The sequence below is a fragment of the Artemia sp. Qi Xiang Cuo genome, chromosome 4, assembly GCF_049724085.1.
Source record: "Artemia sp. Qi Xiang Cuo chromosome 4, ASM4972408v1, whole genome shotgun sequence".
NCBI classification, from domain to species: Eukaryota; Metazoa; Arthropoda; class Branchiopoda; order Anostraca; family Artemiidae; genus Artemia; species Artemia sp. Qi Xiang Cuo.
In genome coordinates, this window is record NC_142797.1 from 21886149 (window position 1) to 21903370 (window position 17222).

A 17222-nucleotide genomic window follows, 5' to 3' on the forward strand; every position below is an offset into this window, starting at 1 on the left:
ACGGAATCAGGCAACAGAGTCTCTCAAACCCCGTAAAGCTCTTTTAAAAGATACAAGAACTACTTATTTAACACAAAAATTTAGTTTTTAATGGGCACCAAGTAAAGAAAAACCATATGGAATCAGGCAACCGAGTCTCTCAAACCCCGAATAGCTCTTTTAAAAGATAGAAGAACTACTTATTTAACACAAAAATTTTGTTTTTAATGGGCACCAAGTAAATAAAAACCATACGGAATCAGGCAACTGAGTCTCTCAAACCCCACAAAGCTCTTTTAAAAGATACAAAAACTACTTATTTAACAAAAAAATTTCGTTTTTAATGGGCACCAAGAAAAGAAAAACCACACGGAATCAAGCAACCGAGTCTCTCAAACCTCATAAAGCTCTTTTAATAGATACAAGAACTACTTATTTAACACAAAAATTTTGTTTTTAAGGCAAGCAAATAACATGGGAATTCCTATACAGGCAAGCAAATAACATGGGAATTCCTATTCGCGCAAGCAAATAACATGGGAATTCCTATACACGCCAGCAAATAAGATGGTCCTATAGCTGCAACCAAATAACATGGGAATTCATATACACGCAAGCAAATAACATGGGAATTCATATACACGCAAGAAAATAACATGTTAATTCCTATACACGCAAGCAAATAACATGGTACTATAGCTGCAAGCAAATAACATGGGAATTCCTATACACGCAAGCAAATAACATGGGAATTCCTATACACGGAAGCAAATAACATGGGAATTCCTATACACGCAAGCAAATAACATGGTCCTATAGCTGCAAGCAAATAGCATGGGAATTCCTATACACGCAAGCAAATAACATGGGAATTCCTATACACGCAAGCAAATAACATGAGAATTCCTATACACGCAAGAAAATAACATGGTCCTATAACTGCAAGCAAATAACATGGGGATTCCTATACACGCAAGCAAATAACATGGTCCTATAGCTGCAAGCAAATAACTTGGGAGTTCCGATACACGCAAGCAAATAACATGGGAATTCCTATACACGCAAGCAAAACCAGACTATACCCACCGAACCAGATTATACCCACCAAACCACACTATACCCACCAAACCAGACTATACCCACCAGACAAGGACGAAAAAAAAACGAATGTTACCTCGAAAAACCACTATGGTTGAGTTACATAATTTTGTGCATGCCCCCAAAACATGTTTGACTACTTTATAACATACCAGTTTTTTTTTTAAGAATGTACACGTGAACTCATGACCTACATTCCATATGGCTGTTAGAATTCCTTGCTATAGCTTCCATGGAATTCCATAAGTATAAGGCCATGTGAGAGGATACTCACTCTCTTTGAAAAGGAGTAGAGCTTCAAGCAAATAGCATGGCCAGGAACAGAATCTACCCAAATAGCACAGGAAGGAACAGAATCTACCCAAAGTATAAGGTACTACTCTGCTGACTTAGTCTTCCTAACATTAATTTTCAAACCAATTCTAGCACCCTTACCTCGCAAAACCTCTAAAACTTCATTCATTTTGCTCACACTTTCATCTAGGATCCTTAAATCATCAGCATAATCCAAGTCCAGGAGACTTTCCTCCCCATGTGATTCCGTGGTCTTCCATTACCTTTCCTGTGCTCCTTAAAACAAAGTCTATCAAAATAATCCATATAAAGAGGGATAGAACATAACCCTGCTTAACTCCTGATTTAATACAAAACCAGCTGCTAACCTCATTTCCTACCTTAACCGCAGCGGTGTTATTCTCATACATAGCACTAATCACTTTAATGTATTTGTCTGGTATACCATACAAGGATAAAACCTTTACCAAAGCTCATCTATCAACAGAATCGAACGCTTGCTCATAATCTATGAAACTGAGGACCAAAGGTGTTTAAAAACTCAGGCACTTCTCAATTATTAGCCTAAGAGTGAAAATTTGGTCAACACATCCTCTATCTTTTCTAAAACCGCACTGTTCTTCTCTTAAAACTTTGTCTACAGCATCTCAGTCTAAAAAGTATCATATTAGTAAGTAATTCACTACCTACAGGGACCAGACTATTGCCTCGATAATTACCACACTCTCTTTTATCACCTTTCTTATAGAGTAACTCAATTAAGGTTTTCCTAAAATCGTTAAGTACTTCCCCTTTTTCAAAAATCATATTCATAATCTTCAGTACCTTATTTCTAACCTCAGAGCCACAATATTTAAGAAACTCATTTATCACCCTATCAGCACCTGAAGCCTTATTATTTTTTAATCCTTCTAGTACCGTTGCTAATTCTTCCTCACAAAACAAATCTTCTTTCACATCCAAGGTATCACAAACTTTTTCATTTCCCTCTATATCTTTTCCTGCAACTCTATCTCGGTTGAGCAAATTCTCAAAATGTTCGGCCCATCTCTCTTTAGTTTTTCCCTTATCGCTAATTGTGGTCTCATTCCTATCTATAACTGGACCAAGTCCAGATTAACTCCTCCCTATCAATTTATTAATATACCAGTAAAATATTTTACTATTATACCGTCTAGCTGCATCTTCCAGATCCTCGGCAATTTTATCCATGGCCTCCACTTCACATCTCCTTAGTTCATATTTCAATGCTTTCTCCACTTTCTTTACATTCCTTTTGTTTTCATATAATCTATCGTGTGTGTCCAATAAGACACACTTTTAAACTCTTAAGTCTAGTATTCAACTGTTCTTTGAAAGTTTATCGCAAATTGTAATCCTGGAGTCTACCAACATCGTACCTTCACGGGAGGTAGTTACCCTTCCGATATTTCAGCTTTAAATTAACCCGTGATACTACTAGAAGGTTATCTTTGCTTTTAACATCAATAGCGGCACTCCTATATACCCTATTATCTTGTATTGATCCTGCCAGTCTTCGGTTCACTGTAAAATAATCAATAAGGTTTGCTGTCTTACCATCACGTGAATACCATGTTATTTTATGAGCCATTTTATTACAAAACACCTTATTGGTTATAACAAGATTGTTATACCTACAAAAATGCAAAAGTCTGTATCCATTTCTGTTTTGTTTTCCTACACCAAAATTACCTAGGCTAGGATACCATCTATCCCTATTTCTACAAACCTGGGCGTTAAAATCTCCTAGTAATAACATCATTTTTCTACCTGGGACCCTGTCTATTTGCTCCTGTAACTGTAAGTAAAATTCATCTAAGTCACTAGTATTTCCGTCAGTCGGTTCTACAGGGGTGTATACTACTATAACTGATACCCTGAACTTTTTAGTCACAAAATGAGCAATTGGTATTCTATTATTAATATCTTCCCAGCCTAAACAAGATTTAGCAGATTCCTTATTCATCATGAGCCCTACTCCCTGTCTATATACCCCATCCTTCCTGCCTGAGTAAACAAATTCTATATCACCTAATTTCATGCTTCCTACCTCTGGGATATAAGTTTCTGAAACTCCTAATAAGTCCAGCTTAAATCGTCTGAATTCGTAAGTCGAAATGCCGATACAATAGTTATTTTTTAACGTAGCAATAGGCCAAATTCCAATTTTCAAGCTCTTTAAGTCATTGAAATTATTTTGACCTCAGGAAAAGTAATGATCCTGGATACCAGTGTAGGACGGTGATCACATATCTTCGCAAGTCCACACCAAAGTGCTTAAGCCGGCTTAGAACCGGACAGCAAGAAATCCCAGGGACGTCCTTGAATGGAGGTTTTGTGCAATTATAGGTCCATCTTGGTCACAACATGGTTTTCAGCACTTGGCGATGCTCTTCTATCAACAAGAGTCGAAATTCTTCACAGACAATCTCAAGCCTATTACCTCCGACTCATTATATATTCATGTCTACAAATATTATGCTACTACGGGGAGGCAGCCCATAATAGATAAATTAGATAGGAAGCGGTTTTTCAGCCCGAAAACACCCGTCAAAACTAACCAAGCCCAAAAGAATTGTCCTTTAGTCAGAATCCCGTGCGAATGCCGTGTCGTTTACTAGGCTACAATTTCCTTGAGGGGTGCCGCTCTTCAAATGGGAATAGAGTTGACCACAAGGTCTCCAGTATTGCGGGTACCCCAAAAAGGTTGAGGTAGCCCTTTGCAGAGGCTGTTGTCCATAGGTCTGGATCTTACGCTCTGCCGTAATTGTCCTCCTATAGAGGATTCTCCTGCAACGGTGTTCTGCATCACCATGCAATTTAACCCATTACTGGGAGAAGGTTTGTAACTCATGGGACTTGTGGACAAACCAGTGGGCCCTTTTGAGTGTACATTTGAGGGGCCTTCTTCCTCCTCCGCCTGTATTTATGACCCCGCGCGAGGGTGCCCAATGTCTATTGTGGACCCCCATGGACAAGGTCCCCCCCTTGGTCCGTGCCTCCTATGGAGGTACCCTACATATCTGTAGGACGTTCTCCTATTGCAACCTGGGGACACGCTGAATGGCCTGGGCGAGGCCATGTAATAATTATATGTAATTATCATGTAATAATTATATAATATCATATAATAATAATTTATTTTATATTAAGATATTATATATCACATTATATAAATATAACGATCAAATAAGCCTTCAAATGGGGACAAATCCACCCACTTAGACAGCGAAAAAAAGGCAAAAAAGTCCAGACATTTCAATCACATCCAGCGACCGTCTTCAGTAGAAACACAAAAAAATATTTTGTTGTGTATGAATATGCTAGTTTCAATTTTATTATTTTATTATTTCCACCGAAGACGGCCGCCCGATATGCAATCGAAACATCCGGACCCCAGTACCACCCTCTCACCGTCCAAATAAATGGACCCTTACCCAGCCGAAAGCCCACTTGTTCGTCATAGAACGGCAATGTGGTCCGAGAAAACCACATCTAATTTAAGGTGTTACGTCAAAAATATGTAAATATATTTTATTTTAGTAGACAGATATACTTTGTAGTACAGGTAACAAATGATTATATAAGCTGACTCACATGGTATTTGTGAAGTCAATAAAGTTTTCACTATAGTGCACACCATAGGGTCTGTGACCGCTTAGAGGAGAATTTCCGCTTACTGAGTTTACAAAAAGTTCCTGATTGAAACAATCTGAACTTCACATACAATTGGGTTAAGTACTTTAAGAGAAGAATTTTATCTTCTTTCAGACGATTACGCTCAGCCCACTTATTTCTTACTAGAAAAAATTATTATTATTTCTAATTTCAAGTTTAGTTTATAATTATAATTTATTTTTAAAAGGGGCTCCTATAAAAAAAAATTATTATTCTGGTTCAAAATGCCTGCATTTGACACGCCCGTTTGTCGTATTTTAAAATTCAGCGTTAGATCTATTTTGGTCACGTTTTTTGACTTATCTAAGCGACACAAATTACTTTGTGAGGAAAAGCGATAAAAAGTCCCTCATGAACCATATTCTCAGATTGTAAGTAGTTAAAAGAGGTTCAAACAGAATCATTATGCTGGAAAGTAAAATAGAAAAAACGGTGTAAGTAAAATAGAAAAATATTCTCAGATGGTGTAAAAGTTAAAACAGGTTCAAACATAAATATTATGCTGGAAGGTAAAATAGAAAAAATTGATCTTGAAAAGGGTAGACATGATCTACCAAAAGAGTTTTTTTTTTTTGCCAAACTAAACAATTGTCTATAAGGAGAATTTTCCATTACATTATTATTTAAAATATTTCATTATTTAATTATTATAAATCATTTTAATTTAAATATTTCATTATTATTATTTAAGTACTTCATTATTATTATTTAATAATTTTCTAATTCACTATTATTTAAAATTAACAATTTACTAATTATTTTCATTTATTAACTGCAACCTCTACTTTATTTTAATAAAAATTACCAGATCTTGCAATTAACAGAAATTAACAGATCTAACAGACTAACTACAGATAAACTACTTAAATAGTTTTTTTTTTCCTACGATTTTTTTCTTTTTTCCTTTGTCCATGAGGAGTATTCTCCATTACAAATAGGGCACTTGACCAAATTTTAAGGGGTTAGTACACGGATTAACAACTTAGCAATTAAGGGAAATTTGGGACTATTTTCTTTGAGAAGTGCTAGGTAGTAAATACAGCAAGCTATTGGAAAAATAGTAGCATAAAGCTTCCTGTATTTTTGTACATATTTTAACGGAGATCAGAATCAGTTCTGCCGGCTGTGCCAAGAGTACTGTCATTCGCAAAAGCTATAAAGATGAAATCAGTATCTTCTCTCTTTGGTGTAAATGGCAGGTGCTCACAAAATGGTATGTTTCCCAGGGTTCATAATCGTTAAGCATTTAAGTTTTAGTATGCTGACACAAATAATTTCTATAAGTCACAAAAATGTAAAGCTATCCTGTCTTTTTGACAGTAGAAGAGGCTCTGTGTTATGTCATATCTTGAGTCGCTTATGTGCTGCTACTACTTCACCCAGTGGACAATTGTTGACCATTCGATTCTCTCCATGTTCTTGGTTTCTCTTCCGTTTTGTCTCTATCTGTTCCCCTCACATTTCTCCATATTTCCCACCATAGCCTTCCCCTCTTCTCAGTTATCTCTTAATTGGTTTAATTCAGTCTTAATTGTTTGCATAAAATATAGAACAGAGCTATGATATCAATCAGTGCTTTGAAGTCGCACAAGGAATATTGTAACGAGGTAATCGACCGAGGGAATACTGGACAAAAACTGTGGTTGAACATTTTGTGATCTTTTTTTTTTTGCTCAATTAGTAAGGTTTTTAGTTGTTCTGTACCTGACAAATGTCTGTTTTTTTATATCTAATCTATCATTGCTCTCTTCTCTTCGTTGAACCCCTCCCCCCCCCCCCCACAATATATCTCTCCATATTTTTCTAAGTCAAATTTACATTTTACCCTTTAGGATATGCAAGAGAGCTTTTACGGCAAGTGGTGCCTTGAAGTTGCACGAGAAATCCCATGCAGCAGATTTTCCCGATTTATTTATTTGTCGATTCTGTGATGGGAGTTTCAAGACCTCGGATGACCTCAAGAAACACGAGGTATTTATTATGTTAATTATTACTGATTATATCTATCTATCTGTTTTTGTGGGCGTTATTTGGCCCATGGGCCAAAATAAATCCATGTTTCAATCAATAATTTATGCATCTAACGAATAATCTATGTTAGTGAGAGGTTCAATGGAGAGATGTCAAAGAACGTCAAATGCCACTATTTAAGTCTAGATTTTCAACCACTGTAAGCTTTTAATTTCTCGTCCTTAAGAATGTATATGAATTATATGTATAATTGTGTGGACATAAGTTAAAATATATTATGATCAAATTGTATAATAATTTTATGAAGTGTATATTATTTCCCCAATAATTTACACAACCAAAACATTTATGTATATTATAATTTCAGTTAGAGAGTTAATATAATAGTCTAATGGAAAATTTTCATAGTTTAATGGGAAATACTCATAGTTTAAAAGTGTATAACATTAATTATTAGCTATTTAACCCATCCCAATAGTTTCTGTTATGTACGGTATGTTCTTGAAGTGTTGATTGAATCTCATGGGCCAATTTAGATGTCAGTCTTATTTGCCCAATGTAAAAATATGCTAAAGAGGCAACATCGAAAAGATAAATCTATAAGCCTACAATTTAAATACTTTGCTTGTGATCGCCCCTATGAAGAAACTTGTGTTTTTGTTGGCTTGAAGAATCAATTAAACCACTATGAAAAGGACAGTTTACTTGTAAAAATGTTGTGATTCAAAACTTTATTTTTTACTAGTATGAAACTTCAGACAAAAGAACCAATCAGATGTTAGGACTCTTTTATATACGGTTGTGCTCTTTAATTCTCTGCTAAAATCCCCCCCCCGTGTAAAATTTCCCTCGGAAATTTCACCTGCGGCAAATTCCCTCCCAACGGGAAATTCTCCTTGTGGAAAATCCCCTCCCCTCAAAAAATGTTTATACATCCCAGTAAAAGAATGCTATATGTAACAATAGGCAATTTTCATAACTTATAGTCTTTTCCTCATGGGCTGGGCATGGGAGGGGGGCCAGCTGCTCTCCAGTCTTTTTGGTCACTTTAAAAGAGCACTAGAACTTCAAATTTTCTTTGGAATAAGGCCTTTTCCGATTTTCTAGGTCCATTGGTTTGATGCTATCAGCCCTGAAAAAAAGCGAAAAAATACCCTTCCGTGACTTTTCTTCTGGCAAAAAATATAAAATTCTACCTTTTTGCAGATGGGAGCTTGAAACCTCTACAATAGAATCTGATACACTGAATCTGATGATGCGATTTATGTTGACTTTTCCCTTAACTTTTTGGGAGTATTTCCCATCTCTTTTGAAAATCACGCAAATTTTCTCTGGATCGAAATTTTCGATATGTGATATTAAACTTATTGAATTTTATATATTTGGAATAAGCTATTGAAAGCCTATTCTCTTGATGTATTTATTGTTGTCAAAATTCTAGTTTTTAGAGTTTCGGATACTATTGGGCCGAGTCGCTCCATACGTATAGTTCGTTACCGCGAACTGTTTGATACCGGGGAGACTTATCCAACCCGTTTACAACCAAATTGCAAATTTCGATAATTCACATTTTTTTTTTTTGTATTTGACTATTTTAATCGCTTCTACAAATAATTTAATTTATTCCAAGTCTGATTTGGATATTTATGGGGGGGGGGGTTAACTCTCCCTTCAAAGATGAACAGATAGTCAAGTAGTTCTTAAATTATATTGTCTAGTCTTAAAGATTCATTAAGTAAATAAAAGTTCAAATCGGGATAAAATCCTTTTAATAGACAGTGATGATGATAACAGTGATAGAAATTCACAAAAAATACCAGATATTTCGGTCACATATACTGTGACCGTCATCAGTAGTAAAAACTTTAGTAGTAGAGTTTTTCATCAGTAGTAGAGTTTTTACTACTGATGACGGTCACTGTATATGTGACCGAAATATCAGGTATTTTTTGTGAATTTCTATCACTGTTATCATCATCACTGTCTATTAAAAGGATTTTATCCCGATTTGAACTTTTATTTATCGTCATGGAAAGGCAGTGTGGTCTCCGAAGTTATCTAATTCATTAAGTAGGTATGACTGTAGAAGGAAACAAATTGAATTTTTAAGGCTACATTTCTCCGAGTTATCTGAAAAGTTCTGATGTCAATCAATCTATCAACCATTTATCAAACAGTTCGTGGTAACGAACTGTAAGTAAGGAGCGACCCGGCTCAATAGTAACCGAAACTCTAGAAAACGGGTTTTTGATACCAATAGATATATCAAAAGAATCAGATTTCAATGCTGATTTCAAATATATAACTTTCATCAAGTTTAGTGCTACCCATCAAAAGTTACACGCCTGAGAAAAATTTGGCTGATTTTCAAAAAAAGGAGGAAAGGAGGATTTTCAAAAAAAGGAAGAATAAAACGTAAAACGGTTAATTGGTCCAAGAAGCATGGCTTGTAGTGGGCCACACAATACAATAATAAAGCACTGGATTTTTATACAACACTAAAATACATACAATAATAAAATACTGGAATAAAACAAGGACATTTAATAGATAGGAAGGTTTCTGAAAATGATCTTAAAACAAGAGAAGAGAGACATTTAAATTGGGATACAATTGAAAAAATAAGAGGGAGACAAATTACTGAACCTGAAAGACCCGTCGAGAAACTACTTTTGCAGAGAGAGATAGAGGGACATCAAAAGGGATGGAGTTCCATAGTAAAATCGATAGATAAATAGAAGACCTCTTGAGATTCTGTTGATGATCGTTTAGGTAAAGTAAATCTTCAAGAAGAACTACGCAAAGAAAATGAGCACCTACCTGAGGCTGTCCATGAGAAAAACTACCGCAGAGACGGTGAAATTCTGCCTAGAAAAGCAGAATGTACTAAATAAAGATAAATAAAGATAAACCACAACATGATCCAGTGGAGCTATTCCAGTATCATTATAAAGACCAAAGGAAGGGTATAGCCGAGGGAGAAGAATAGTATTCTTCTCTGCCCTATTTTGGGCTCTTTGAACTGAGCACAAAAGAGATTTGTTAGTACTACCCTAGAAAGAGCAGCAATAGGAAAGGCAAGGAAAAATAAAATCATAGTAAAGAGAGAACATAACATCTGGAGAAAGTAGTTAATCCTGTGCAACAATCGAAGACTGGCGGAGGATGAGGGAACGGGTTTGAGTTATATGGGGGGTTAAAGGAAAGAAAACAGTTAAGATACACACCAAGCAATTTCACCACAGTAACTTACGATGTAATATTGTTCTCATAAGTCAGGATGATTGTCTCCTATACGTCTTTCTTGCGATATGGAATCCTTAAATGTAATATGGCACTCTTCCGACTGTTAAGAGCCATACTATTTGACCGGCACCAATCCTTTACTTTAACAAAAAGAGCTTGAGCTATGGAAGTGGCAGATTGCAGGTTCACTGCAGCAGTTAAAAAGAAATGTAGCATGCAATGAAGCAATGAAAAGCCTTGTGGGACATTTTGCTATATAGGCAAAGTAGAGGAAAAAGTACCAATAATCGAAACATACTGAGATCTTCCTGAAAGGTAAGACGTTAACCATTCTAGGGGGACTCCATGCACTCCGAATAAAGATAGTTTAGTCAGAAAAAAAGAGTGCTCGGCCATATCAAATGCCTTTGAAACGTCAAGGGATAGACCTAAAACACGCAACCCCTTGTCCTGATTAACTCGAAAAAATTCTGTTGCATCTGAGAGTGCATGCAAAGTAGAGAAAGTGGGACAAAAACGATACCGATGCTTAGTTACGAGGGAGTTTCCTGCAGCTGTGCTAGTACTAAATACAAATGAAGAGAGTCTAGACTAAGATACACTACACTACTCAACAACCTTAGAGACGACGGGAAGAAAAGCAATAGCTCTATAGTTTGAAATTACAGATGAATCACCTTTTTTATGCAATGCTACAACATTAGCAACTTTAAATAAATGAGGGAAAATACCAGAAGAAAGAGAGAGGTTCGTTTTATTTGAGATGGGGTGAGGAACAAACACCAATCTTTGTAAGGACATTTTTACTCAAACCAAAACCATCAACTGAACGGCTACTTGAAAACTGAAAAATAATACTAGAAATTTCGGTATCACTGCACGGGGAAAGCAAAAAAGACTTTTTTGCAAAGGGAACATCGCTTACTTTACTCTGGGGTGGAATGAGAGCATAAAGAAGTTTGGTGAAGTACGAATTGAAGGCGCTCGCTGAAGAGTTTTTGTCCACAATAGATTGATCTGCTTTCCTATGAAGACATGGAGAAGACTGTTCCAGTTTCTTTTGGGGGAGAGCTTCATTAACTACAGTCCAAGCCTTGCGCAAATTTTCCTTACACTTTTCAATCCGATGCGAAAAATACAGTTTTTTGGCTGCACGTGCTGAAGTAGTAAGCAAATTTTTATATTGTTTGTAATTCAAAAGATCGTCCTGTATTTTATTTGTACCTGCAGCCTTGAACATAGTCTTCCCCCCCCCCAAAAAAAAAAAATTAAAAACCAATGATAATTTCCTAAATCTTACTGACCAATCTAGCAGAGGTTTGTTCCCATCCTTGTTGCATACACTTTAGTTGTACAAATTTTGAGAGTTTAAAAAGGTCAGTGGCAGATTCCCCCTCCCCCCTTCGTTTTCGTATATAATGATAGTTTATTAACACCAATATTTTGCACTTATTTTTTTTTCTAGAAAACTATGCAGACCGCTAAAATAGACCTAAATTTGATCTGAATAAAATCTCAATGAATAAATTCAGTTTTTCTCCTTCTTTTTGCAACTGTGGGGGATAGAAACAGTAAGAGATACTTTAACTACTGTCAAACAGTTCGTGGTAACGAGAACTGTAAGTAAGGAGCGAACCAGCTCAATAGGAACCAAAGCTCTAAAGAACAGAATTTTGCTACCAATACATACAAGAAAAAAATTAGTTTTTTATTCTGATGTTAAAAATATAACTCTCGTCCAATTTAGTTCTACTTATCAAAAGTTACGCACTTGAGAAAATTTGACTGATTTTCTAAAAAAGGGAGAAAGACCCCTTAAAAGCTATAGAAACTTAATGAAAATCACACCATCATATTCAGCGTATCAGAGAACCCTAGTGTAGAGGTTTCAAGCTCCTATCTACAAAAATCTGGGATTTTGCATTTTTCGACAGAAGAAAGATCATGGGTGCGGGTTTATTTGTTTGTTTTTGTTTTTCCCAGGGGTAATCGTATCGACCCAGTGGTCCTATAATATCGTAGGAGGGCTCAATGGAACGGAAATTAAGAGTTCTAGTTCCCTTTCTAAGTGACCAAAAAAAATGGAGGGCAACTAGGCCCCCTCCCACGCACATGTTTTTCCCAAAGTCACCCGATCAAAATTTTGAGATAGCCATTTTGTTCAGCATGGTCGAAAATATGATAAATATTTCTTTTAGGATGACTTAATCCCCCACAGTCTTCAGGGGGAGGGCTAAAAGTTATGAACTTTACCCAATGTTAACATATAGTATTGGTTATTGGGAAGTATACAGAAGTTTTCAGGACGTTTTTTTTCTGGTAGTGGGAGGGCAGGGTGGGTCGGGGGTTATGTTGGAGGATCTGTCCATGATGGAAGTTTTCATGGGGGAAGGGAAATTGCCATGAAGGGGGCGCCGGACTTGCCAGCATTATTTATTGGTTATTGGGAAGTATACAGACATTTTCAGGAAGGATTTTTTTCCGGAGAATGTGGCTGGAGGAGGGGGTTGCTCGGGAGAATCTTTCCGTGGAGGTAGCTTCTTTGGCGTAGGGGACATTTCAATGAAGGGGGCGCTGGATTTCCAAGCATTATTTAAAAAACGATCAGAAATTAAATTTAAAAAAAACAAATTTTTTTCAACTGAAAATAAGAAGCAACATTAGAACTTAAAATGAACAGAAGTTATAACGTATATGAGGGGGATCTCCCCCAAGTCAATACCTCGCTCTTTACGCTACAGTTTTTTAGTGCTTTCAAAAGAGCTATCTTTTCTAATTAAACGGTCTTTGTGGTTCAGGGGTTTGTGAATTAAATTTGTTTTTAACTTTTAACTTAAAAAGCGAGGTATTGACTAAGGAAAGAACCCCCTCATATACGTAATAACATATACTTAATAAAAAAAACAATAAAAAAACAAGCGATACGGCTCAATAGTGATCGAAACTTTTAAAAACTTTTAAAAATTTTGATGTCAATAAATGTATCAAAAGAATGGGTTTATAACGCTGATTCTAAATATATAAATTTTATTAAGTTTAGTATTACTCATCAAAGGCTACGAGCCTGAGAAAATTTACCCGATTTTTTAAAGAGGGGGGGAAACATCCCCTACAAGTGAAAGAATTTTAATGAAAATCACACCGTTAGATTCAGCGTATCAGAAATCCTATTACATAGGTTTCAAGCTCATATCTGCAAAAATCTGCAACTTTGTATTTTTGCTTGAAGAAAAATATACGAATATAGAAGTTAGTTACGTAAGTTAATTTGTAAATTATGTCATAACCAAATTTAGAGATATCCATTTAGCAAAAGAAAAGCAACATTTTTATGCAAATTTTGTTTACTTATTCAATGACGGTGAGCCAAAATAAAAGCTGCATTAACTAAAAAACGATAAGAAATTAAATAAAAAAAAACAAGTTTTTTAAACTGAAAGTAAGGAGCGACATTAAAACTTAAAACGAACAGAAATTATTCCGTATATGAAAGGGGCTGTCCCCTCCTCAACGCCTCGCTCTTTACGCAAAAGTTTTTTATTGTTTAAAAAAAATAGAGTTGTGAGAAAGTAAAACCTTAGCGTAAAGAGCGAGGCGTTGAGGAGGGGACAGCCTCTTTCATATACGGAATAATTTCTGTTCGTTTTAAGTTTTAATGTCGCTCCTTACTTTCAGTTTAAAAAACTTGTTTTTTTTTATTTAATTAATTTAAGGACCTGAATTAAAGCAACAAATACGATTTTACTCTTCCCAAAGCGTAACCACAAAATTAAACATTCTTTTTTAGAGTAGTAGTCATATCCAAGAGAAATGAAATGAGGTAGATGAAGGTGAAATGAGGTGATAAAATGAAGGTAAATGACGGATCAACTAATAGACTGAAGTCAATTCAATATAGTTTATTTAAGTTTGTTATGTTCCTTGTGTAAAGCAAGTATAATTTAAGTCCAATACTTTACGTAGGTGATCAATATTATTAAAATCTATTAATTTCTAAGAAAACTCATTAACTGGCCCTTCGTCCAAATATCGCCAAGACCTCTGTACAAGAGAAGGGAGGAGTCAAATACGAAAAAAAAAGAAGAAAAGTATAATTACGTGAAAACATTTGGTAATTGCAAATGTGTTGAGAATTTTCAGAATTCGGTCCCTAAATATGTGTCTAGTGTTAGTTAAATGACGACAAAAGCGAAAAACTAATAATATTAGTTAGATGGAGCATTAATGATTAATATAAATGATTAGAAATAAATATATAATTACCCAATAATAATAGTAATTATATCGTAATGTAATTAATATAATATATATAATCAATATAAATAAGGTATATTATTAGTTTATGTTAGTGCTATATATTATGAGGTTTAACAAACAACAAAAATAAAACCAAATCCAAAACGAGCATTTCCACGGTGGCAAAAAAACAAATAATGGTATAAAAAAAAGAAAAATTCTCAAGTTTTATCAAAACTTCCTGTGTTTTACAAACAAAAGATAATATTACCTTAATAATTTTTAATCTCTTTTACAGTTCGTTTTTTGACATTACGAAATTCAAATTTAGCCTATAAGTATTTAATCGAACACATAGGAAGTGCTAACGTTTCTCTATCACGTTCTAGTCTACTACCCATTAGGTGGGACAGCTTTGATTCCTTGTATCCTGATTTGGAGCTGTTCCTTGGTAGCCTCTGTGCAGACTTATGTTAGATTTCATTATTTTTGTACAGTATGATATAGAGCATAAAGAGGCTCCTTGGCTCCTAAGCTGGATTCGGAATTGGAACTCGAATTGAGATTTTTGACATGTTAAATCAAAAGTACTTGAACACAGCTAAGCAGAAAAATAAAATTTCCAAATCTTTAAACTTCCTGTGAAATTCAGCTTCTCAAAAACAGTTTGCTCCGCCTCTCAATCTACTAAATCGCGTAAACTATTCAGCAGTTTTTTCATAAAATAAAGCTACTTTATCTACCCACTTTGCTTCCTATTTAATGGAAGTGGCCACTCTTAAGTTGAGATATATGCGTTTTTCCCTTTCATATCTTGTATTTTCCGTATAATTTGTTTGCTTTTCATTTTGTGTGCCACTGCTGCGTTCGTACTCTCTCTAAGGTAAAATCCTGCTCTCTAAGGTTTACCTGATCATAGTTACGGATATTTTTACTTATGTTGAAATCACTCATAAGGGTTATTAGGATACCTCAGAAAAATTATATTCAGTATAAAAGATAGTGTCGCAAAACTAATTTAAAATGTTTTTCTAACTTCATTTATGGTTTGCAGAAAGTGAGCTTTCTTACAAAAGGAAATAATAAGAAAAAACCATGTATAAAAAAATCCAGTTCAAATATATGCCATATTATTTCTACATATGCATCTTCTACACATGGTTAAATATGGTTAAACATGGTTAAATGCGTATTGAGCAAAAAAAAACACATGGGCAAGTTCTCGTTAGGGAAAAATATAATGGTAATGCTGCAAGATAACGAGGCAAACATATAACGAGGATGTCTCGTTGTATGGCCAGCACGTAAATCATAATTCATGGGCTTACAGGAGGAGCTTTCTTCATGGTAGACATACTGACGATGCTTCAGGCCTTACATATAATGAGGCTGACATATACATATGAAGTACGTATTTTTAAGGGAAAACATAATGATAATGTTTCAATAGAAGGAGGCAAACATATATATAAAATCCTGCCTCATAGTCCTACTAGCTACAGTTCTGTATAAAAAGTTAAGTATGATGTGCACAATTTATCTTCTACACATGGTTAAATATGTTTACGTATTGAGCAAAAAAAAAAAGAAATATATTTCTCTTGTTAAAAAGTGTATTTCGAAGCTAATGTTTGTTTATTTATTTTTAGTTGACACATCAACACAAAAAGCGCTACCATTGTAAAAACTGTGACGAGTCATTTATTACTATGTTCGAATTAACTCGTCATGTACGAGAGGACCATGGCACAGAAAAGCTTGTTACCAATGATAAACAAGTTTATGATGATCTTGTACCGTGTGGTCCCCCTGATGACATACCTGTTGAAGAGATTGAATATGTTCAATAGAATAAGCTATAAACTGAATTATGAAGTATGAGGCTTGAGTGTGAATAAAATTCTAACTACATGACCTATTCTTTTGTAGAACATAGAGATAGTTGTAATTGCTTTTAACTGCCTGGGCTTAAAATTTTGAGGTTATTCCAAGAGAAAAAGTTTTTTCAAAGTACTAAGAATAGTAAAATGAACACAGTTTCTGCCTACTCCCCCTCTGGACACTTTTTACATCTATTCATGCATGAAAACTGTAATTTTTTTATTTTTTTGTTTAATTGTTTGAAAACTCTGAAGTTTTTAATGGTTTTTAAAACTTTTGTTATGGCTGTCATAAAAAAACTTTTTTTTATTTTTTTAAGCTTTTTGTTTTAACTTTTGTTTAGTTGTCGAAATAAATTAGTTGAACTAATAATTTATTTGACAAACTATTTGGTGCTTTATGTCTAAGTTTTTTTTTCTAATGATTTCGTCCGTGTTTCTTTTACTTATTTTAATATTACGACTACTACTACCCAAAACTACCTAAGTGCATAAAATGATATATTTTCCACTAATGGGTTCGCCGCCGGGCCCCGGCACTCATCACGTGGCAGGCTTCTATATATGGATTCTCATTGTCGCTTGTCTTCTAACAGCAGACATTTCGAGACAATTTGCTGTCTTTTCATTTTGCAATCTTTTCAAAGATATTTGGTTATAAAAGCAAGTCTGATTTCTAACAAAGATATAAGATTTTTAAATTGTTGTAATCTCTTTTCAAAATAAATACAGATATTTTTGCAATTACAAGCTGCCTGACGCCGGCACGTGGTAGGCTTCTATGTATGGATTCTCATTGTCGCTTGTCTTCTAACCGCC

General features: G+C 34.9%; 1 protein-coding gene across 1 annotated transcript in view; it reads left to right on the plus strand.

Annotated features, from left to right (window-relative positions):
• The window catches only part of LOC148952882 (uncharacterized), a gene marked incomplete at its 5' end in the record, with an annotated part of 270367 nt that extends 253955 nt beyond the window's left edge, over positions 1–16412 (plus strand). The window contains 2 exons of the mRNA XM_089087813.1: positions 6903–7041; positions 16173–16412. Of these exons, the coding sequence (XP_088943939.1) occupies positions 6903–7041; positions 16173–16373 (340 nt within the window). The remainder of the gene's footprint in view (positions 1–6902; positions 7042–16172) is intronic.
• Between the last annotated feature and the right edge of the window lie 810 nt (positions 16413–17222).